General features: G+C 46.4%; 1 protein-coding gene across 1 annotated transcript in view; it reads left to right on the top strand.

Moving 5' to 3' along the window:
- The window catches only part of FRMPD2 (FERM and PDZ domain containing 2), a 91,964-nt gene that overhangs the window by 25,404 nt on the left and 41,483 nt on the right, over positions 1-25,077 (top strand). The window contains exons 7-14 of the mRNA XM_011231958.3: positions 870-1,005; positions 2,895-2,966; positions 5,065-5,239; positions 6,756-6,906; positions 7,825-7,963; positions 13,955-14,107; positions 19,078-19,263; positions 24,267-24,414. Coding sequence (XP_011230260.2) covers positions 870-1,005; positions 2,895-2,966; positions 5,065-5,239; positions 6,756-6,906; positions 7,825-7,963; positions 13,955-14,107; positions 19,078-19,263; positions 24,267-24,414 — 1,160 coding nt within the window. The remainder of the gene's footprint in view (positions 1-869; positions 1,006-2,894; positions 2,967-5,064; positions 5,240-6,755; positions 6,907-7,824; positions 7,964-13,954; positions 14,108-19,077; positions 19,264-24,266; positions 24,415-25,077) is intronic.

Below are 25,077 nucleotides of genomic sequence, written 5' to 3'. Positions count from 1 at the left end.
CCCCACCCCTTCCCCTCTGAAGTCTTCAGTTTGTTTCTCATAGTCCATAGTCTCTCATGTTTCATTCCCCCTTCTGATTACCCCCCTTTTCTTTATCCCTTTCTTCCCCTACCGATCATCCTAGTTCTTATGTTCCATAGATGAGAGAAATCATATGATAATTGTCTTTCTCTGCTTGACTTATTTCACTTAGCATTATCTCCTCCAGTGCCGTCCATGTTGCAGCAAATGTTGAGAATTCGTTCTTTCTGATAGCTGAGTAATATTCCATTGTATATATGGACCACAGCTTCTTAATCCAGTCATCTGTTGAAGGGCATCTCGGCTCCTTCCATGATTTGGCTATTGTGGACAATGCTGCTATGAACATTGGGGTGCATATGGCCCTTCTTTTCCTGCTATTTAAAACCCTATTTTTTATTTTCCAATGAAAACAACTTTTTTTTTTGGATTCCATAAAATGCATTCCATAAATGCATTTTTTTAAATTTTACCAAAACATTTTGAACGATATATAAAATTCTAAGAAGGAGAGTCAGAACCCCGTGTAAGCCCATCACTGGCTTCAAGCTGTTCAGGAGCTGGGTCATAGGACCTGCCTGTCCTGGGCACAGCGAGCTGAAGAAGGGCTGTGGGTGGGGAAGAAGTGAACGGGGGCCTTGCACCTCCTATCCAGCCCTGCTCCTGAGGCCCGTGGCCTCAGTGGCCTCACTGGAAAAATGGGTATGCCAACTCCCCCTGTAGACGTGGGGCGAAGGGAAAGCAGCGGACACACCCCGCACAGCTGAGCACCTGCGCGCCGTGGGCTTTCACTGCTGGGGGCTGTTTCCATCCTGCATCATCTCTCCCCTTCTTGACCCACCGGCCAGCGCTATTCCAGCAGAAACTCCCCAAGGGCTTCACGACGGACAGCGGCTCTGCTCCAGTGCTGCTCTCTCTATGGCAGCAGAAAGCTCACAGCCGGCAGCTCCTTCTCAGAGGGCCTTTCCGCAAAGAAAAGGAAAGGTGAGCAAAAGAGGACCGAAGGACATTCTCCAGAGAGGTTTGAGTGGGGAATTGTGTGTGGCTGACACCGTCGTGGAAAATGGGCAGGGTCCTCTGTGGGCTGGAGTTGGGGTCAGGCTCCCTGGGCTGAGATTTCCAGCATTAGGCTAAAACTTGACATTTGCAAGCTGGGGCAATAGGTGTTTATTGGATGGGCTTGCAGAGGTGAATGCTGTGTAGGATAGAGGGTGGATGGGGTCAGGTGCCACCGTTCAGGAAGCTGATTGCCATCAATGTGGGGTGGGAGCAAAACAAGGTTTGTGATAAGAGGGCCCAGTATACTTGGAAGGTGCCTTCTGAGCAGGCAAAATGCAGGAGCGAAGGTCTGGGAGGGGCAGAGGAAGAGAGATTCTCCAATCTGCTTGGTACAAAGGGTAATAGTTTTGGGCAAATTAGGGAGCAGAGGCTGCAGAGTGTCCAGGCCAGCCCGCCCTGGCCTTGACGTCCAGGCCGACAGGAGGGACAATGTCTGGCAGCCCATGCAGTGTGCTCATGCCTTCGGGGACCCTGCCTGCTTGCAGGCAGGCTGGTCTCTACTGAGGGTCCAGCTTGCTAAGCCTGTGCTGGAGGATGAGATCAGGGCTGGTCTCGGGGTGCACCTTCTGCCAGAAACAGCCCTGGCGTCAGCCAGCACAGCCACTTCCAGTATTTGGAAGAAAAGCACCCCTTCCTTGAGCAATACTGCCATTAGCTGAAAATTGTTTTAGTAAGCACACAAGCCCTCAGTGGGCGCGAAGGGATAAGGGTCCGCTGGAGCAGGGGCAGGTCCCCTGCTTGGCTCTTCGCTGAGGAGGCTGCCTTCACTGGGCATTCTCTCTGTCCATCTGCATCCCTCTGGGAACATCAGACTCAGATGCCCCCAGAAAGCCTGTCCTCCTATCTGTTGCAGAGAGATTTGCTCAGAGCTCCTTAACCAATTTGACATGAGTTGAGCCTAGAGTAGCCTCGGGACGTCCTCTCCCTTATGGCTCTGGATTCCCACACTCCCCACCGGCCCCTGCTGCCCTCAGAGACCACTCTCACATCCTCATGTAGACAGGGTCGGGGGGCCTTCTTCCCCTTCTTTGGTTTTTCTTCATGATCACTCACCAAGGACGCTTCTACTGGAGATTCTCTCAGGACACACGTCATGCGCTGGTTGGACTTTTGGCCTTTTGCAACAGGAGTCTGGTTGGTTCCCTTGGGGGGCACATTAGTAGGCCCACCCAATCCTATCACTCTCAGGTGTTGGATTTGGGCAAGTTTCTTAACCTCTTGGAGCCTTAATTTCCTGCCAAATGGGTTGAGAATATGCACCCCACAGGATGGTGGCTGGGTCTGACTAAAGATAGGTATGAAAGTATTTCCCCGTCACGAGTGTGGTACAAACAATGTGAAATTAGAAATAGCTGTCCATGCACGTTATTGATTCAACATACAGAGAAAAATGTTTCATCCAATTGAAATCTAAAGGTATTTTGGCTTTAGAAAATCTCTGGCATATAATATACATTTGTATTATAAAACATGTTTTATAATTTTGATACATATAAAAGATTATGTAATCATGCATGAATTATGAAACATACAATGAAATGAACACCCAACTTAGAAGTAAGGACATTGCTAAGAGCACAATACCCACTGTTAAGACATTGGCTTTGAGATGCCCAGCCTCGCTGGGGCCTCAGCTCAGTTGAGCCCCGTTTCCCCAAAGCCTGTTTCCTACTGGCTCTGGGGAAAGGAGTGCTGGTTAGGGGGTGAGGGGAGGTGAGTGCATGGGGGAAGCCCAGTTCCAGAGCTGGGGGGCCAGACCCCCTGGAATGTGACTTCTCTTCTGGACCATGAGTGACTTTGAGTGTTTTTCCCAGTTCTCTAGACCAGAGTTCGTCTTGCTGGCTGGAGAGGCCCCGGTGACTTTGCATCTGCCCGGCTCAATTGTGGTAACTTAACTGCTAGGTTAACTGGGCAGGGGCAGGGGGTGCTGAGGGAACCACCCTGCTGGGCAGGCCTAGAGGCTGATTGACCTCTGACTGGGGTCTCAGGCTGGGAGGGCCCTGGGGGGTGCTCACTCTCTCCTCCAGATTCCTGCCAGAGCCCTCCGCCAAGTCACACTCCTGCTTCCTGTCCTTCAACACTTCCTCTTCCCCTTGAACAGGAGCCCCCTGCTACTTCTGGCTCAGCCTTCCTTGTCTTTCGAGACTCAGCTCAACTTGGTCACCTTAACGAGTCAGGAAATATTGTTTAAGCATCTAGCAGGTGCCAGCCACTACTCCAGACCCCAGATCGTTCATGTGAACAAAATAGAGTCCTTTCCACGTGGAGCTTACATTCTAGCATATTTGCATTTGTCTAGTTTCTGAGGTGGAAAAGTCAGTCTCCCTTCCCTTAGCCCTGCTGTCCCAGTCCCAGGAAGACTGTGGACCCCTGAGAGGTTCAACCTCTGTATGGAGGGGCGTCTGGTACCTGGACTGGAGATGGGTGAGAGGCTTGTCCCTGCTAAGACCCACTGAAAGAGCTTTGGTGATACCAGCCCAGAGTGGGGACAAGCCACAGCCATGCCCTGCTCCAAGATGTCTTGGGGGAAGTGGTGTGCGCTTCTCGGACCCTTCCTGAGCCAGCCCCCTGCAGAGGAAGGGAATGAGAGGCTGCCCTGGGTGGAGAGTAGAAAGGGTGAGTGGGAGGGACAGGTTGAGGGGGGCTGGAGCACCATGAGTGGGCGTTAGCAGCCAGAACCCATCCTGGCAGGTGGGGACACGGAAGCTTCATGACCAGCTCTACTGTCCCTTGGGACCTCACGTAGAAAACACATGTTCAAGGACACAGTTATAAAGAATTTCCAGAGGGCACTTGTAGAGCATTAAACCCAAGGAGAGGGCCCTTCAGAGCACATGCGGTGGCCCCCACACCTCTCTCCCAGCCCCTGGCCCAGGGTGGCTCAGAGGATACTGTGTGATCAGCCCTGCCCAGAATCATAGAGGAAACCTCTCCCACAGGGTCCTCAGGTCTCTACTGGCCCCTGGAGTGTGGGGCTGCCCCTGGGTGCCACGAGGGATAAGGTGTGGCCATCAAGTCACACATGCCAGTGTCCATCCATGACTGTCCTCTAATGGGGACTTTCTGGGGGGAGATCTGGGGGACACAGGGTATACTCAGCCTATGTCCTTAGGGAGGCCAGGGCTCTGAGCCAGGTAGGGAGTGGGCAGCTCTACCCTACAGGACACAGACAAGGGTTTTGAGTCAGACCTGAAAGACTGATAGGAACTTGCTGTATGGGGAAGGAAAGGAAGAGTATTCTGGGCAGAAGGCATTGTGTGCAAGGACACAGGCCGACAAGCCCATGCGGTGGCAGAATGATGGGGCATTCTGGGTGGCTGAGCAGTGGCGACTGTGGTCAGGGTGGGGTGTGGTGGCAGATGAATCTGGAATTAATCTGAGCAGGGTGAAGTGAGAAAGCAGACTGCTGCTCATCTTCGGATGTGGCCCTGCTGACCCATGTCTGGATTCAGAGCACTCCCCTTAGCCACTGCCTTTTCACTGGATCCATACCCACCACCCCTAGTCTCTCTGCTGGGCTGTCCCCGGAGGGACAGATTCAGGGTCCCCAGAGGGACAGATTTGACACCCCTGGGACATCTGATCCAGGGATGAGGGCCCTGAGCAGCCTAAGCCCTCCCAGGAAGTGGAGCCCATGGGGCAGCTGGGATTTCAACAAAGGGGAGGCATCTAGACCCGCTCCCAGCCTTCATGGTCCCTGTGGAGCCTGGCAGGGAGCGTGCATTTGAGCCCCGTTCTGCCTCTTACTAACTCTGGCACAGTCCCTTGCTATCCTTACTGTCCCTTACTGCTAAACAAGTTTCTTACCATCTCTGAAACCCATCTCTCCTCTGCCGTATAGGAACCCTAACATACTTATTTCTTAGGGTTGTTTGTCATTACGTGAGATGACGTGTATAAAGCACTTAGCAGGGTAGCCAGCCCGCAGCAAAGACTCCATGTCTTGTGGTTATTGTTACAACTGATACTATTTATTGTTTTCAGACCAAAAAAGGGAAATCCTACTTGGCTCTCAGGGACCTGCGTGTGGTGCTGTTGAGTGGGCAGTGTCTGGAGGTGAAATGTGACATGATGTCTACAGCGGGAGCCGTCTTCGGTGCTGTCATGTCCTTTGTCAACCTTGCGAAGCTCGCCTACTTTGGCTTGGCTTACATGAAAGGTAAGTGGCTCCTGGGCAGCCCACAGCTGGCCTGGTGTCTCATGTAACCCAGATCTCTGGGTACCTGGGCACCGTTCCTTCAAAAAAAATGGCTTGAGGCTGGGAAGCGTCACCTTGCACGTCTAGACATCTGTTTGCACGGGGAAGGCTTCCAGGGCTCATTGCAAAGGTCAAGGAAGTGCAGAAGACTATAACGAAAGAGTGTGTGAAAGATAGTGTGGGTTTCTGTAAGGTGCTGGGTCGGGCTGATCAATCTTAAAGCATTGAGGTCAGATAAGTGACTGTTGAAAGCATTTCCGTGTAGGTGGGAATACGAAATGGTGCAGCCACTGTGGAAAACAGTATGGTGGTTCCTCAAAAAGCGAGAAATAGATTTATCACGTGATCTGGCAATTCCATAAAATAATCGAAAGCAGGGTCCTCAAGAGAGAATTTTACACCCATGGTTGTAGGGACATTGTTCACAGGAGCTAAAATGGGGAGGCAACCCACATGTCCATTGACAGAGGAATGTGTAAGCAAAATGTGGTGTCTACATATAATGGAATGTTAGCCCACCTTAAAAAGGAAGGAAATTCTGACATATGCTACAACATGGAGGCACCTGGAGGATGTTGTGCCAAGTGAAGTAAAACAGTTGCAAAAAGACAAATATTGTGTGACTCCACCTGTGTGAGTACCTAGAATAGTCCAAGTCGTAGAGACAAAAAGCAGAATGGTGGTTGCCAGGGGCTGAGTGGAGGGGGACTGGGCGATATGGTTTGACGGGCTTAGAGCTGCAGTTCCACGACATGAAGAATGCTGGAGCTGGACTGTGGTGATGGCTGCACAACCATGTGAATATACTTAATAGCACTGAGCGTACATTTAACTGTGGTTAAGATGGTAAATTTGTTATTATGAGTATTTTACCAAAATAATAAATTAAAAAAAAATTTCCATCTAGTCATATAGGACTGATGGGAAATGGGCACCCCACCCAGGAGCGTAAGTTAAGAATCCATTATGAAGACCCTGGAGGAAAGCCTTCTTCCCTTCCTCCCATCTCTGCCCTTCCATTAAGGGGCTCCTATTTCCACCTAAGCAAATATAACATTTGCTGTTGGTGAAGATCTTTAACCACTGCGTGGGAAAATGGGAAAGACGCAGGCTTGGGATCTTTTGCGCTGTCAGGTTCAAGTCTGGCTGTGCAAGCCCATCTTGCTTAGGAGTGGACGTCTCGTGTTCTATTCTCCCAGCCCCGGTGGGAGGAGCTTGGGAGCTTGTTGTGCGGCGTTATTTGGTGTGCCATGGCGGGGGGTGTCCTCTTCCTTGACTCTCTCCTCCTTTTCTCTGACTCCTGGCCTCTCACAGACCCAGCAAAGGTCCTGTGGTGACAGGTGTCCAGAGGACTTTCTTCCTGCTCTCTCCCGCCCTCAGATGTCTCCTGTCTGACCCTTCTGGGCAGAGCTCAGGGCTGTGGGTCTGAAGGGGTGGTGCTCGCCTGACTGTTTTTCCCTCTCTACTTTCATTTCAGGGAAAGAGTTCTTTTTCTTGGACCACGAAACTAGGCTATGCAAGATAGCCCCTGAAGGCTGGAGTGAGCAGCCCCAGAAGAAGACCTCCTCGGACACCTTCACACTCTTCCTGAGGATAAAATTCTTTGCCAGCTGCTGTGCACAACTCCAGTGAGTGCTCCAAAATTCTTCATTCGTTCCTGCAGGGACCTGTGGATGTGCTGGCTGACGTCAGAGTTAGCGATAATGGTAGCAAGTGCTTGGCAAATTGTAAATGACGTATAAATAACAACAGTCCTTGTGGTTGATCACGTTGATTAGATTTCAATATTTAAAAAAAAGGGGAAGTCAGTGTTTGGGCCCTGGTTGAAACAAAGTTGCCCTGTTGTTTCAGACATGGTCCACCCAAAGTCAAACTTCTCCCTTGTCCCCAGCATGACCCTCCCTCAGCAGCCCAGCGTTCAGGGCTGGAGGAAAGATTAATGTATGACTGTGGAGTTGGGTCATTGCCTCTTTATTCCTTTGCTTACTAAAAACATCATCTGGGGGTGCCTGGGTCAAAAAGGTTAGAGACTTTGAGAGACTTTAACAGTCGTTAAGCGTCTGCCTTCGGCTCAGGGCGTGATCCCAGCATTCTGGGATCGAGCCCCACATCAGGCTCCTCTGCTATGAGCCTGCTTCTTCCTCTCCCACTTCCCCTGCTTGTGTTCCCTCTCTCGCTGGTTGTCTCTCTCTCTGTCAAATAAATAAATAAATAAATAAATACATAAATAAATAAATAAATAAATAAATAAAATCTTTAAAAAAATCATCTGAATATCAGTTTTCTCACTTGAACCACAGCAACAAGCATCTCTATGGGCGTTGCGTCAAGTGCCAGGCACAGAGTTGTCCTCAACTCGGGGCAGGAGGCACGATGTTGATAAAGGAGACCACATTGGTCTTACTGACATTGCCTTCTGGGTTCTGTTGGCTTGTATCCCATATTTTGTTTTTCCCTGCTTCTCATACTGTGAAAACCCTCTGGTTTTAGTGTTCTCCTTCCCCCGCAGCATTCCAGTGGCCCTTATTCCTGCATCTCTCTCCCAGACACAGCCAGACAAGGCATCAATTTTATCTGCAGCTTCGGAAAGACATCCTGGAGGAGAAGCTCTACTGCAACGATGAGACACTGCTGCAACTGGCGGTCCTTGCCTTGCAGGCTGAGTTTGGCAATTACCCCGAGGAGGTAGGGGTGGAAACCTGGGGCCCATGGTGGGGTCATTGGAGAAGCAGTTATGGGAAAGGGGGGGAACTATTAGAAATATGGAGACTGAGACTTTGAGAAGTGTTTTCAGCATCTATCATTAAGATTGAGGTAAATGGTATCCATCCATCTATCCATCCACCCATCCATCAACCTACCTACCTATATGTCCCTCCACCCACCCATGTATCCACCCATCCACCCACCCATTCATCCACCCATCAACCTGTATGTCCAACCACCCAGCCGCCTATCCATCTATCCATCCATCCATCCACCCATCCATCCATCCATCCACCCATCCACACATCCAACAAGCTTTCATTGAGTGTTCTTCACTAGGCTCTGGGGGATACAAAGATGAGCAAGTCAAGTGTATACGTTGTAATGTAGTTCTAATCTAAGTGTTCTCCTGAAAACAATAATTTAGTAATTTATTGAGTTCCCATCATCATCATCATCATCACCACCACCAGTAATAGACAACCTTTATTAAGAGATCACACTGTACTTACTGTTGACCTAGACATTTTCCATAGTTGTTAACTCACTCAGTCCTCACAGCAGCATTGCTATTACTCACATGCTGTGGAAGAACAATCTGAGACTCATGTGGCTGGAGAATGGAAAAGTCTAAATTTGAGCCTAGGTGTGTCTGACTCTAAGGCCAGTGCCGATTCTGCTGGACACACTGCCTCTCAAAGTCTCTAATCTTTTTGACCAAGCAAGCCCTTGTCCCTGCAGCAGAACCACATGTAAGTTTCTTTGATTGAATTTGCCTGCCACAGTCCTGTGTTACTGTCCTCAGGGACTTTGTAGAGGTTACTGGTTATTTAATTTGTAGATACATCAAAGTTGGGAAGGATGATATTAATACATTCACTTACTTATTTAAGATTCAAAATGGGAACACCAGGCAGGAAAGAGGGAGCAGCCAGGTGAGCTATGACAGAGAGCAGGGCAACTTTGCTCTGGGTTCCCAAAGCCCCCACCCATGTTCCAGATGAAGGGAAAGGGGCTTGACAACAGACCTCAACTGAAACTGAGTCATGTGACCCAGCAGTGTGGCATGCTATCCCAATGCAGAGTCCGCATCAGTGAAGGTGGAGAGGGAAGAGCGAGGAAGGTGGGCTCCCCACCAGCCCACTGGGCTTGATCTTGGTGGGTATTGCCATTGTCATGTGAGAAAAGCTGGGTGCTTCTAGGAAGTGTTTAACTTGGAGAAGATACACTCAAGAGAGGACCTGAGGACTGTGTGAAGGAGGAATCCATTGCTCAAAAGGAAGAAAAGTACAAGGTCCAATCCCTATACCCCTGGGCCTTTGCATGCTTTTCCAGCAGCCTCTGCACCGTCATCCCCACCTTACCCACCCTCCACAACTTCCTGGCCTCTCTATGAGTAGAAGAACCCCCCCCCTCCACCCTTGGGTGCTTTTTGACATCTCCTTCCCATCTCTTGTCCAGGATAAGTGATGATTCAGTGCTGTCCTGATAGCAAGTGACAGAAAATCAAGCTCAGATTGGCTTGTATAAAACGTGTAATTTATTATCTTGCAAGACCAGGTCCTCCCTACCCTTTTGACAGGCTTCTCTAGTCCTTTCACGGCTTACCTGGTAGCTCCTTCTTCTCTCCTTTTAGCCTCCAGGGCTGGGGGCCTAACCATGCCTAGGGCTTGCTGGGCGTAGGGACTCAAAGGACATCAGCAGGCCTCGGGCTTCCTGCGTCTTTGGGCTGTGCTCTCCTCCACAGGTCTGTGTTCAGCGGCTTCTAGATTCTACCCTCCAGGTTGCAGCCTTGCACCAAAGGAAAGGGCTTCCTCTCTCTTCCTCTTTCTCTGTCTCCCCCTCTCTCAGTAATACCGTGGAAATCCTGCAGTTCTCTCTCATTGGTTCTGATAAGGTCATGTGTCCACTCAAGCCAGTCACTGTGGCAAGAGACGTCACGCTCTGATTTGTTAGACTTGAGTTACGTGGCAACCCTGAGAACCAGGGTAGAGTTCACACTATGCAAAGGCATGGACTGAGAGGGAGGAGAGATGGCTTCCATTTCCGGAAAGAGAGGGAGCGGTTGCACATGGCTAAAAATATGTCTACCACCAGTGAGCACTTAGTGGTCAGCCATGCTACCTCTTTGGTGACCAAAGGAACTGTGTTTGGCTGAAGTTCTGAGTCTTCTGGGGTCATTTGGGTCTGACCTCACGTTATGGGCTGAAGTATGTTCTGTTCCTTCAAAATTTGTATGTTGAAGCTCTAACCCCTAGTATTCAGAATATGACTGTATTTGGAGATGGGGTCTTTAAAGAGGTGGTTATGTCAAAATGAGGCTTTCTGGTTGGGTCTTACTCTAATCTGACTGGAGTCCTTATAAGAAGAGATTAGGACACACAGAGAGACACCACGATGCAGGAGCGCAGGAGAGAGACCATATGGAAACACAGGGAGAAGACAGCCATCTCTAAGCCAAGGTGAGAGGCTTCAGAAGAAACCAACCCTGCCGAGACCTTGATCTTGGATTTCTAGCTTCCAGAACTGTGAGAGAATAAATTTCTGTTGTTTAAGGCCTTTGGTATTTGTTATGACAGCCCTGCCAATGAATACACCTGGAGTCTGAGAAGGAGAAGCTCCAGCCACCGCCCAGTGTGGACGCCGCGCAGAGGACTGTGGTCTTTGTCCTCACACAGCACGGCGTGGAGAGGGCAAGGGTGTGTGACCTTCGCCCCAGCTTACCTGCTTCGCCTCAGTAACTGGGTGTAAGACCAAGGACAAACTCAAACGTTAAAATGGTTCTCGAGAACAGTGGCTTTCAAGTGTTCTGTGCCATGACCCCTGACAAAACAACAACAAAAAGATAGACATGATAACCCAACCCACACGCACATGTACATGGAACAGAATGGAAGCGAAAGTTTAGGAAATAAGATGCACTCTTTCTTTATGTGCTGTGCCCTGGGATTGCCTCGTCTGTTGAAGTTCGTTTTTAAAATGCTGGTTATGAGCTATCAATCATTAGCTCACTAATGTGTTACAAGTTGCCGTTTGAAAAACCGTTTTTAGACTATACCAGAACCATTTTGCTCTCCTCCCAGTACAGAAGCTACTGCCATGTCCAGAGTCTTCCAAGGTCCTCTTCACACCCTCAGCCTGCTGTGTTTTTCTTCACAGCGTTACCGCCGCCTGGCACGGTGTTGGTACTTACCGATCAGCCACCCCCACCTCCAGCTCCTTCCCCAGCTCCTGTGGAACCTCGACCTCTCTCACTGCTGTGCACCAGAGCGGTCCCAAGACGCTCTCTGCTGTCCCCGTGTGCCCCCCAAAGGCAGACCTTTTCCTTTTCCCTTGCATGTGTAAAGGCGACAGATGACACAAACCCACTCTTTTGGGCCCCCACTCCTTCAGTCCTCATGTATGGAGGGCCCGCTCCGTCCTCGGTATCCTCCAAGCCCTCTGTCAACCCTGCAAAGCCCGTGTCATTTCCACCCGTGACTGAGAAAGATGGCACTTCTGCGAGGCTGGGGAAGCTAGTGAGAGCCCAGCCGGGACTCACTTCCAGGGCCTTGCTTCGCTGTGTGCCTGGCGTTGGGGTGGGCACATCAGAGGGTGTCGGGGAGACTCAGACAGGAGGGCCTGTCCCTGTGTCTGTGTCGTTGAGGGGGCCCAAGGGGAGGGCTCCTGCTTTGTCACTGCGGTTTTAGCTGAAGCTGCTGGGAGGCTTGGGGGGGGCTGGGGGACGAACGTCCTGTACCCTCCGAAGGGACTTCTATTTTGTTTGATAAATGGTTCTGGTGCTGGGGAAAAAATTAATTTGGAAACCACTGCAGTGAAAGACTGGGAGCCACTGAAGAATTCTAAGCAGGGAAGTGACATGATTACATTTGCATTTTAAAAAGGGAGACAAAGACATTTTGGTATAAAAATAAATCTCCTTAATCACTTCATTGCGGCAGAACAGCTTTCCTCGGGTGCGTTCCCTTCCAGCCTTTGATGACCTGCGGGGACTTCATACAGGTGCAAACCGTGCCAAGTCCGAGTTGCATTGTGCTTTCCCACTTGATGGCATATGTCTTCCCATGACCTTCTTAATGACCATTCAGGATGGTTATGTGGCACGTCACGTCGGGGGGGACCTTTGCTCCCCTCCCCATCCCCTCACTGTTGGGCAGCACCTGGAACGGCCATGTAAGTGGTAATACTGCTATGATTGTTCCCCTTGCTTCTCATCTTCTTTTTTTTATGAATGACATAGAAATCAATGTTTGGGGCTTTTTTATGTTAGGGCTTTTTTAGGTCCATATTGACTTCTCTTGGTCATAGTCCTAGCTGGGTCAAAGGTCCTTAGTACTTTCAGGTTCACAGTGAAATTGAGCAGAAGATATGGAGATATCTCATGTACTCCTTTGCCCCCACACATGCATAGACTGGCCCATCATCAACGCCCCCCCATCAAAACTGTTCATGGATTCCAGCTGATGGACCTACATTGATACATCACTGTCCCCCAGAATTCATCATTTACCCTCAGAATTCATCTGTCCCCCAGAATTCATCATTTACATTCACGTTCCCCAGAATTCATCATTTACTGTCCCCCAGAATTCATCATTTACCCTCAGAATTCATCTGTCCCCCAGAATTCATCATTTACATTCACGTTCCCTTTTGGTGTTGTACATTCTATGGGTCTGAACAAGTTTCTAATGACATATATTCATTAGTAGAGTTTCATACAGTAGTTTCACTGCCCTAAAAATCTTCTATGCTCCATATATGTGTTCCTTCTTCTCCACCGCACTCCCCAACCATCCCCTGGCAATTACGGATCTTTTTACCTTCTCCATAGTTTTGCCTTTTCTAGAATGCCATGTGGTTGGAATCATATAGTCCGTGGTCTTTTCAGATTGACTTCTTTCACTTGATAGGCGTTCAAGTTTCCCTCATGTCTTTTGTCTTTTCATGACTTGGTAGTTCGTTTCCTTTTAGTGCTGAATAATATTCTGTTGTCTGGATGTCCTGCACTTTATTTATCCATTCACCTCCTGAAGGACATCTTTTGTTTCCAAGTTTTGGCAATTATGAATGAAGTTGCTATAAACACCCATGTGCAGGCTTCTGTGTGGACATAAGTTTTCAACTCCTTTGGGAAAATAGCAAGAAGCATGATTGCCGAATCATATGGTAGGACTATGTTTGGAAGACGCATTGTCTTCCAAAGCGGCTGGGCCGTTTTGCGTTCCCACTGGCTGCAGAGGAGAGTTCCTGTGCCTCCACCTCTCACCAGCACTTGCTGCTGTCAGTGCTCTGGATCTGGGCCATGTTAATAGCATCCCGGAGGCTTGCTTTAGGGAGCAGGTTGCTCGTCAGTTTCTTTCCGTTTGTGTCTCTGAGCGGAGCCCAGAACTGGTGTGGGCTAGCTCTCAGCTGAGGATTCCGAGTCCACAGCACGGGACGGAGATGGTGCATCTCTGAGACTTCAACACATAAATGCTAAATGAATAAAAGAAACAAAGTTTTAGGGCCAGGGTTTTGCTGTGCCTTTCAGAAAGTGGCTTGGCATCATGGAGGGTGTGAGGACTTTGGGTGACGGAATCTTGTTTCTGTCACTAAGTGGCATGATCTCGGCCCTGTTGAATGACTTCCTCCCTTGTTCATTTTGTTCATCTTGCCAGTGGCACTAATAATATCATCCTTGTAGGATTACTGTGGGATCGAAGGAGCTGATGTGTTCTGAGGACCACCTGGTGTACAGAAGGGTCTTAAAGACAGGTGGCTCCTTTCTTCTCTCCCTTCTATTCATGTCATTTGAAGTAGGCCAACTTCTAATTCAGTAGAAAATTCTACCCTAGGTGGCACTTCAAGGGAGGATCCTTGGCCTGGGGCCCTACCTGGGGTTTGGATTGCAGACTGGCTTCTATTGTGCTCAGAGTTCCATAGAAGGCATCTTGGTTATGCCCCTTTTCTTCTGCATCTTTCCAGCAGGTAGAGAGTAAAGCCTATTTTCGGGTTGAAGACTACATCCCAGCAAGTCTGATTGAGAGGATGACTGCTGTCCGGGTCCAAGTTGAAGTCTCAGAGATGCACCGTCTCAGTCCTGTGCTCTGGGGAGAGGATGCCGAGCTGGAGTTCTTGAGGGTGAGGCCTCTGTACCTCTGGAGGGGGTTCTGGTGTTCAAGGGCATACAGCCAGCCCTTTCCTCTGGAGCTTTCTCTGGGGGGCCGGATGTGCTCAGGCCCACATGGAGGTATGAACAAGGGACTTGAGACACTGGGAGGGAGGAAACTCTAACATTCTGCAGGGCAAGGAGAAGCTTCAGGAGGTAGGTGCCTTTGGGAATGATTCCCCCCAAATGGGTAAGATTTAGTGGGCTGGGTGGATAGGGCAGGGCCTTTCTTTAACCATAAAGCTCACAGTCACTTTTCTATGAGTGAGGAGACCACATCTCTCACAGAGACACATGGGACAACTAAAGTGCAAAACTGGGGTATGGGCCAAAAGCAAAGCCACTGGAAGACCTCAAGTTTCCAGCCTTCCAGGCAACCGTCCTCACACAGCACAGATGGTGTGGTGCACCCATATGGGTAGAGCTTTGGTGCACACTCTCTTCAGCCCTCAAGCAAAAGCAGTGGCATTTGAGTCCCCATATCTGTGGGCACACACGGGGCCTAGGATGAAGAGCCTTTGTACACTCCACGACTTACTTGCTCTGGGTCAGGCGCTGCGTGGAATGGAGACAGAAAGGGCGTGCTCCTTGCCCCCAGGGAATCCCAAGTCTCACAGGGAGGACAGACAGGTACCTAGAGACGGGCACAGGTGCTGTGTGATGAGAACAATAACGAGGAGTCAGGGAGTGGCTGCTCTCGCCTGTGCAGATGGAGCTGGGGGGGCATGGGGGAAGACCCCCCTCACCCTACCCCAGCTCGGCTTCCCAGGTCCTCAGGATACCTGGCTGGCCTTTAGAGCTGAAGAGGAGTTTCAAAAGAAGCTCCGGATTTGTACATTTTTCTGTACAAGTCTCCCCAGATGGATAGGAAGCGTGTCCATGTTGCTTGCCTTTAGTAAAGATGGGCATTTGAAAGCAGAGCTGCCCAGGCGAGATCTGGCCTTTTCTTTTTGGTCACTGAGCAGCCTGTCTGCAAGACCTCGCACATGTAGACCCACAAGCACTTCATGTGAGAATCCCCGGTGGAAAGAGCTCACTGCTTTCTACCATCCAGGCTTTGGGCATGTTCCTTGTCAAGACAAAGCAGCCTTCCTTTGATGAGGGACAAGCGGGCACCTCAAAGCCGTCAGCAGGCATATGAGGGAGGGTGGCGGCCGAACCACAGAACCAGTAGGCAGGCCAAGGGCTCGGGTCTGCGGAGGCCTCTGTAGGACCAAGAATGCCCACCTGCTCGCCCCTCCCCAGGCTCCAGCTTTGTTTGTCCTGCTCTCTGTGTCCCTCCTTGAATGATGAAAATTGATTGTGAAGGAATCCCCCACCTCCTCGGCAGAAATACAGGAAAGCTTTGTTTCAGTCGTTGATGGAAAACAGCGAAGAGATTTGACTTCATTTGCATGCCATCTTATCAGTTTCAAGGAACGCTGGGGTTTAGGTCCCCGTGCTGGCTGGTTGGGCATGCGAGGGCTGTGTACCGCCCCTGCTGCGTGAGACCCCTGAGGGCTTTGTGACCCCATAGCACATCGGGACCCTCCTTGTTTGGGTGAGTGTTAGCTAAGCAAAGTCTTCCCCCCGTAATTATAAAAGTAACGATTTGCTCATAATTCTGCCCCCTGGAAGCAGCACAATTATATTTTGTTGTATTCATTCCTCTTTCTCTGTTCTGTGCATTCACATGTGTATACACATACACATTTAAATTGGGTTTATATTATATATGCAGATTTGTGTATTTTTATAACCCCATCTCACCAACATTTTGAAACTTTATTTTAAATCAACACATGGTGTACCCTAAATTTTTTCTCAATACTCTGTTGTTTGGCACATACTTTGTTTTAAATATGGGACTATTTTAAACAATCCTGAGATTAACGTTTTTGCTACATTAAGCCTTTAGCTGCATTTGTGCTTAATTCCTTAGGGATAGAATCTCATGAGTGGAATTATAGGGTCTCAGGTTATGAACATTTGAAACATTGTTGATATATATTGCTAAGACATTCTTCATTGCAGTCCTTTCCATACATTTCTTGTCCTCCCTACTAGGTTGTAAATGTCAGGGCCCTGAATCCTCAGAGCTCAATCACTCCATAAACAGACACTGGATTATTTAATTACAGCTTCTCGTGGCTCCTCTCTTCCATTATCAGATGGTGCCTCTTGGCCTCCGGTTCACCGATGACTAATTCTGCTAGTTCATCATCTCACACTGGAAGAAGCTTTGGCAGAAATCCAGTGTGGGTAATGCTGAATAACATACTCTGTCTGGAAGATTCACAGCCACATTAGCATATTAATCCCAGAACAACCTGTTCAAGGTTAACTCAGTGTTTTCCAAACTTCTTCAACCAGGGAACCATCTTTTTTCACATAAACAAAGAATTTCTATATACTATAAAAACATTCCTTTTTTTTTTTTTTTTTTAGCTGTTGAAATCCTACTGGTTATATCCTGTGTCTTACCCCATTTAGCATATAACATATGCATGCCCCAGATAGTTACAAATGCTTTGTAAATATCTTTTCTGAAGGCTACCTAATGATCCCTTTGAAGGCAGTACTTTAGGAAATATTTATCTCTGGGAGCTGGTCCCCCAACCCAAGCCTGCTAGTCTGCACCAAATGTCACTATAAGAAGGGTTTGTCTGGATTATTTCAGTACCTTTTCTTAGGACAGATTCCCAGGAATGGAATTATAGGGTCAAAAGATATGAGTTGGTACGACTCTCTTGACAAAACAGTCCATTTGTTCCAACAGTTTTCAATACAGCAAGGATGCTGCAAAGGCTGGGAGCCAGGAGAGCCTGGGTCCAGTCTAGACCTGGCTGCCTCTGTAGGGAGAAGGAGAAAATAGTGAGATGCCCCTAAGCACATGGAGATAAAGTGACCCTCTAAGAGGACAATTAGCAACCGCAATACAGAATGACCAGGAGAGTTGCTCCAGAAGATTCCCTAGTAGAGCATGGAGAGAGAGATTATTTATTTTTTTACAGATTGAAAATGCCCCTGAGGATCTTATGTATATTCACCCATGTTCCCAAACATTATGGGAACTCTGCATTTTAGTTGCTGAGACTGAGGTCTCAGAAATAGACTTATACTTCTGTTTCTGGCTCCTAAGTGTACCTCTGCTTTCTCATTGAGCACCACATCATAAACTAATGATGGCTAACTGAACATAATAAAAAAAAATAATAAAAAAAAGAAAAGAGATAGCTACACCTCTCTGTTGTGATGGCTGTGAAGATTAAACAGCATGATGCATGAGAAAGGTTTACAATGGTGCTTTGCCATTTTATTTTTTTTATTTTTTATTTTTTTTTAAGAGAGAGGTGGGGGAGGGGCAGAAACTCTTCAGCAGGCTCCGTGCCCAGAGCAGAGCCCTATGGGGCCTTGATCTCACGACCCTGAGATCATGACCTGAGCAGAAATCAAGAGTCAGGCACTTAACCCACTGAGCCCCCGCGTTCTGGCGCTTTGCCATTTACAAATTCTGTCACTCCAAGTACTTCAGGATCACATGCTTCTCTATATACTTAAAAACTAAAATAAAAACTAAAATTAAATACTAAACAATTAAAGCATGTAGGCAAGTCTAGTAAAAGGCAAAGTCTTTAGTGAAGACTATTTTAAGGCTTTAAATTATTTTTTGGAAATATCACATCCAATTATTTAAAGGAATTTACCTTATTGTTTTGGGACGGCCCTAATCAGTACCGTAAGCACACGCCTAGTCCGGCCATTGGATATCTCAGCACCGAAAGCTCAGTAAATAGTGTTTCGGAGGCTACCGCTGATGACAAGGATGGTGAGGAACAGTGTCTCCGGAGTTCGAACACGAGCAGGCTCCAGGCCCAGAGACTTAATCAGCATCACGGGAAGAGCTGTCGGCTCTGCGGACAGCATGACCTGTCTGCAGAGATCATTCACGGAAGGAAAAAAGTACAGCAAGGATCCTGCGGAAGGAGCTCTCAGCAGTCATAATTCGTCCCTATTGTTATTACCCTGTGTGGGGGTGGGAGACATTGGCTGGGATAGAGTGCTCTCTGCTGATGGGTAGAGATGGGAAACCAGATCTCACCGACGGAGCCCTGCCGAGGGCGTTTCCAGTTTCTGGAGCAAGAAGTCGCTGCTGCGAGTCCAGGTGCATCAGCCTTCTGATGAGGCCTGGAACGTCGCAGGTGACGTTGCAGATGGTAGACCCAGCATAGAGTCGTGATTACCATTCAGACGTAAAAGCATTTGCATCAGGCTGATACTCCGATCTCTTAAGAATTCGATGGGCCTGGTGCAGTCGCCATCCCTGATCGACCCTCAGGGCTCTGACCAAATTCAGTCTCCGGACCTGGTAAACTGAGGAACGACCTTGGGCTGTCGGGACCCCACCTGGGACATGGTGAGAGATGCCACAGATGGACCATTTGCTCCGCAGGATGTCCATGGCTTGTCTTGCTTTTACAGTGGCGCTCACCACCTGGAAGGTTGCTTTCTACGCCTGGGCCTCAGTTTTTCCATTCGTAAAATGAAGAACCCGGGTTGTAGCAGATAATATTTCAATATTTCGACAACTTGATAGACACCACTGGGAAAAGGAACCCCTTACCCTGAGGTGACGCGGAATCTGAGTGTAAACACTTGTTCAGAATACTTTTCCTCTGTTGCATCATTTTCATAGTAACTGCTTTCCAGGTGTTGTTTACGGAACTCCATGACAAAGGATTCCTAGAGTTAATAAAATAGGAAATGCGATCATATTAGAGATGAGGAGAAATTCTATAGCAAGGAGATGCGGTTAGCTCAGTGTTTTCCTAAACTTATTCGGCAGTCCTACTCTTTTTGTTTTCGGCACATCTGTTAAAATGCTTCTCGTGACCTGGCTTGAAGCCTATTATTTTAGATTAGTGGGACCATCTCTTCTAAATTGGCCTTTTTCTTGCTCCAGGTCACTCAGCAGCTCCCGGAATACGGTGTGCTGGTTCATCGAGTACTCCCAGAGAAGACCAGGGGGGAAGGGGAGATGGCCTTGGGGATCTGTGCCAAGGGTATCATAGTATACGAAGTGAAAAACAACAGCAGAATTGCAACTTCGCGGTTTCAGTGGAGAGAAATCAGGAAGATTTCGACTTGTGTGAGTGTACCTTGGTGGATAACTGCTTCATTGCCCTTTGTTCTGTTGCCCCTTTAAAGGAGCAGTGGGGTCGCGTGATCTTCCCCTGACCAGGTAAACCCACAACCACTTACTCCGATACACTGTGGCATGTTTGGAAGAAGCCTACCTGGGGATCGGAGAGTCAGTCCCCAGGAGGCCGTCTCCTCCCCGCCGTCTCTTGCCCGGTCCTCTCTTTTTCCCCCTATGAATAGCCATCAGCCAAAAAGGCTACATCTTCCCTCTGGGTAGAGTTCTCTTAAATTGGGATATCCACCGATGCTGAGAGCAAGGTTGGTGTTGGGAGGTGGGAGAGGAGAGATTGCTGTAGGTGGAGTGAAATCTGCCAGGTTTTGAAATATTTCCCTTGTGCTTTAAATTTTCCCCATGCACACTGTGTCCTGAGGCATCCGGCCTGTCTCCCATGAACTACAGGTGTGCTATAGGACACTGGGGACTGCGGATCTTTGATGCCCATTGAACATTTAAAAGCAGTTTTTTAGAAACAAAAAATCCCTATTAAACGTATCACATTTGAAATTGTATTTCAATGCCATTTGCATGAGTATTTATATACTTCCTGAATTTAGTTACAATAAATTTGCCACCAAAATCATTACGGATGTCCCCCCAGATTGCTCTGGTACCTAACCTGCCTGCTTGTCTGGTTGGTCACCCCAGCCAGCGCGCCATTTCCTTTAGTGGTGATTTCCTTATCAATCGTGAAGGTCTTTGCCTTTTGGCCCATGGAAAAAAAAAATCAGCTCTTTCTTTCTATTTAATATTCTCTTTGGGTTTTAAGAATTTTTCTCCTGGCTAGATTGCTGTTTTTATGCTCATTATCTGATGTTAGAGTTTCCTAAGTAGAGCATAATTGGTTTAATTCATTTTCTTAATGTTTCCTTTGTGTTTTCCATCTTGGCCGTTGAGGTTGACATACTGTTCAAGCATGATTCTTGATAGTATTTCTTCTTTTTTTTTTTTTTTAAGATTTTATTCATTTATTTGAGAGAGAGAGCGAGTGAGAGCACAAGCAGGGGGAGGGGCAAAGGGAGAGGGAGAAGCAGACTCCCTGCTGGGCGCAGGGCCCCACGTGGAACTCCATGCCAGGACCCCGAGATCATGATCTAAGCCGAAGACAGATACTTAACCAACTGAGCCACCCAGGTGCCCTCTTGATAGTGTTTCATGATAAATTATTGTTAGTCTTTGGAAAAAAGCTTTTATCTAAAAGTAAATAACTGAACAGAATTTAATTGAATTCTTTAAAGTGGCTTATAATACACCATTGGGAAACTTTACCCCAGATATTTTTGACTATATCTAAAAGTAAACAAAATTTATATTTGTAAGTTTTTAAAAATAATTTTAATGACTCAACTTACTTTAATTCAATTGAAAGATGATTTGAGGAGTTTTAATTATGGAATTAATTCAATACTATTGCGTTGCTTCCTATTTTCTTTACGTCATGGTTAACTGTTTAAATTTTTCGATGTGATGTGTTTAGGACATTTGTAAAAATGCAGATAACCTAAAATGTAATTTTGAAAACTAGAATTTTCGAAGCTATAAAGTTATAACAATCCCCTTAAGTTAATGCTTTATATTTAAGTTGGTTTAATGTTTATAAACATTTATTTTCCCATGACCAGGGACAATTTCTTGACTAAAGCCAGAAAGTCATCAGGTTCACAACACAAACTTAGTAGCTTAAAAAAAAATAAACAACCTTGCTGCTAATTAGGATTTCCATGCCTTGATGACCTTCCTCTTCCTCAGCACAAATCTCTTTTTTATGGAAAAGTCATCCTATGAAATGATGTCACCAATCGATTGCGACAAATGAGGCACCTTGAGCAAAAAATGACTATCACTCTTCATGCTTCTGCAAGCACAATAAGCGAACTCTGTGAACAATACAAGAGTGAGCTCAGGAAGTAGGTTTGAAATTTGCCTAATTAATAGCAGACGCCAAGACGCTTCAGGCAATTGCAGACCATGGATCTTGCCAGCCTGCGGGGAAATAGTGATAGAGTTAGAGGAAAATGCCATTTTGGACTATGATTTGTAGACATGGTGGCAGCCTGTCTGTGACAGAGACAACGTTAGTTCTGGAGATTATCCATTCGAGAAAGGGTTCGCTGTGGAATGATGACCCTACCGGTGTTGGTAACCATTCTGGGTTATTTGTGGTGATTCGAAAGCCTGGAGAGGAACGCAGAGAGCAGGGGAGGCTACAGGCTTTGTAGGGCTCCCTTTAAGAAAAAGAGTACAAAGTTCTGAATGCAAACTATGAAATGAAAGTGAATATTCCTTTAGAGTGAGAAAAGAAATCGCCACAACTTGTGAATTTAAAAATGGGAACAACTACGCCAAACCGTCAAGCCTAAAACGATTACTGGTATTAATTCACTCCCCGATAAACTGTAAGTCCTTTTTTCTTTCAAATGATAGTGGCGTGCACTCCGATGATGTTTCCATATCGTGACACTTTTGTAATAGCTTCTCTGGAGGCAATAGAAGTCTAATTTAGACTTTCTTCCAGCATTGCTGACTGAAAGTTATTTTTCTTTTTGAGAAGATGCAGAAAGTCTGACACTTTGCACAGAGACACACTCGCTGTTTGCAGTGCCGCCTCAGGCTTCTGGGCTACAAGGGCAGGCAGTCGAATACATTCTATTTCGTGTGATTCTCCCTCAAAAAAAGGAAAAACATCATGTGATGTGTTGAGAACACAGTACTTACAGCTCTAAAGTGTATCCCTGATAGGACAGAACTGCCACTTGATCGGGGTGTTTTTGAGAATTAAGTCACAGTTTTTCATTCCTGACAACTGAAAGAGATTTCTGTCAGACCGGCCTCTAGCTCTGAACATTTCCAAGCTTGCTTGCCACACTTCACAAGAACACGTGGGGACTTGGCCAGAGCCCTTGCCGGCCCCTCAGCTTCATTAGCTTCGTGGCTGATCTGCCTCCGGCTGGAAGAGCATCATCGTTCTGCAAAGAGATAGCAGACCAGACACACACACTAGTGGGCGAACGAATAGCAGTAACAATAAAACTACAGGGGACGAAATATTCGAAACGGTAAAACACTGCTTTGAAACGAAGGAGATGTTATGGAAGCACCAAATGTGTTTGTACTGCAACAACAGAGGCATAAATCAATTTTTTTGTGTTTGTACTGAAAACTCTGAGATTCAAGCTTGACATCATCTTGTTCACAGAGCAGCTCGTCTCTGTGAAAGTTTGCTTGCACACACGCATTTTCATTAAATGATGTTATCAAAATGGAGAAGAAATCCAAACTATGACAGTTGAGACTGTTTTTCAGCTTTATGCCTAGAAATTCCACTTACTGTGGTACTTAAAGCTTTAGTGTCTAAAAGGAGAGTTTTGCCAGGAGTTTATGAGTTGAAAGAAAGATTGGTGTGTGTGTGTGTGTGTGTGTGTGTGAATGATTCTCTTTTCTCAGATTTGTTAAAGAACAGTTATTAGATTTTTTAAAAAAATGACATACTCATCTAAAATTTTTCAATACCTGAGTGCACTTACTAGAAAATTGTCAAGACTATATGAGAGCATATCAGCGTGTACTGACAAAAGGGATGAATTCCAAGCAAATATTCAAGTTTGGAAAAGCAAATGTTCAACCGCTGGAGTTCAGGTGTCATTATAATTTGAATACTAAGAAAAAATTATTAAGGCTAGCAGGGCAACATCTATGAGTGTTTGAGAAAATACATTATTTTAAAAAATACTGGCTAGAGTATAGTTCAGTTGGACTCCAAATTCACTTGCATTAGTAGCAGGAGTTTCAACATTACATTTGTCAATAAAGTGAAAGAATATTTAGAAAATGCTCAAGTTATTCAAAATTAGGTTATGGGTAAAAACAGTTTCTCAGAAGAAAAGTAATGAATAATTATCTGCCTTTTGTTAATATTTGACCCTGTGGATGGAGCTTCCGGGAAATGGTGACTATTATGATTTAAAAGGGATTAGCATTAATAAGGATCAGGGGTTCCGGGGAATCCTTTCAAGCATAAGCCCTGTATTTATAGAAATTATCTTTCTAAGAGCAAGCTCAACGCTCTTATAGAAATATCTAGAATATCTAGACTAGAGATTTTATTTAGAAGTTATATATAAATTCATATTTAATATCATCTCTATTACTTTGCATTTTATTGTTTTTATTAATATTATGTATTGAAAATAGTCACGGATTTTTTCCCCCAAAGCTCCATATAGACAATCCCATATAGATAATCCTCTCCAGTTCATTCCACTGAGCTGTACAATATTATCATTTTGTATGTGGGCCCTGAAGGTATAAACGTGGGGAAGCATTTCTTCGTGATGTGACCTGAATTCTGTTACATTCTGAGGACTCTTGGTGTGTTTCCTCATCTGTAGGATAAGGACAATTGTATGACCTCTGTCATTCCATAGCTTTGAGGATAAAATGAATTAATATCCAGAAAGCACTTAGAACAGAGCCTTTCCCATAACAGCAAGAAATATGAGAACACATACAGCAATCTTTTCTATAAACCTGCTAGCTGAAATTTTGTCTGCAACTTCTGGGAGTTTGTGCAATGCGAACTATAGGTATATTTTATGGACTTTTGAAATGCACACTGAGGGTTATGTTCACTCTTTGCTGAGGGCCAAGTGTGTACCTGAGTCAACATTTGTTGTTTCCTGCCTTGTCAATTTTTGCCATTCTAACTGGCGTAAGGTGGTATCTCCGATGAACACACTTTTGCTCTGTGAATGAAGACAAAAAAATAAAAAGAGGAGTTTTCTGTACTCTAAGAAACAATACTGGGCCATGGTCAGACATCTGTCATACACTTCTGGATGCCTAGTACATTGATCTCGAACTGAGGGCTCCAGCATTTGATAACTCTGGATAGTTACGCTTCAACGGCTGGTAAACATAACCAACACATGAAAATCTGTGTTTGCTTCCTTCAGCGAAAGAAGTTCACCATCACAAGCAGCATCACTGGGAAAAAGCACATGTTTGTCACTGATTCAGCCAAGACCTGCAAATATTTACTGGGACTCTGCTCTGCTCAGCATGGGTTTAATGCTCAGTCCAGCTCCCTGCCCATTGCAGCTGGTGAGTAGACACTATATTCTCAACCTCCAGTTTGAAAAGTTTGTTATTTCATAAAACAATATGTATAAATATCTACAGTTGACCCAGAAACCTCCAGAAAGTTTTAGATCTCTCTAATGACTCAAGAGATACCATTAAGGTGAAATACGTTTTTTTCTTCCACTGGTAAATGCTAAAATAAATAACATGGGGTGGGTAGGCTGAATGGATACAATCCTTCCGAAGTGCAGTTGGGAGTATATATCAAAAGCCTTTAAAAAGCTCATGTCTGTGAGCCTGCAATTTCGCTTGCAGACAGATATTTACCCAAAGGTGATAAATATAGAAATACACAGACGTTTACGCTCATGGGTGTTCACCAGAACGTTCACTAGACGTTATTTATAACAGTGACCATTTGGAAGCAACCCAAGTCTCCAAAAACTAGTGAAATAAATAAGAGCACAGCTCTATAATTTAGACATTAAAAGTCAGTTTTTGGAGAATGCGCTAAGTGAGGAAATGTGAAATACGAAGTCATATCTCGTGCCAATAGAACTTTCTGCAATGATGGAAATTTGCACACTGTTTGTTCTGGGGTCACTACCAGTGTGTACCTACTGACACTTGAAAGGTGGCACATAGAACCGAGGAACTACATTTTTTGTTTCATTTCATTTTAAC

This window comes from Ailuropoda melanoleuca, chromosome 6, assembly GCF_002007445.2.
Source record: "Ailuropoda melanoleuca isolate Jingjing chromosome 6, ASM200744v2, whole genome shotgun sequence".
NCBI lineage: Eukaryota > Metazoa > Chordata > Mammalia > Carnivora > Ursidae > Ailuropoda > Ailuropoda melanoleuca.
Note: the sequence above shows the minus strand (reverse complement) of the source record. Positions and strands in the feature narration are given on the sequence as shown.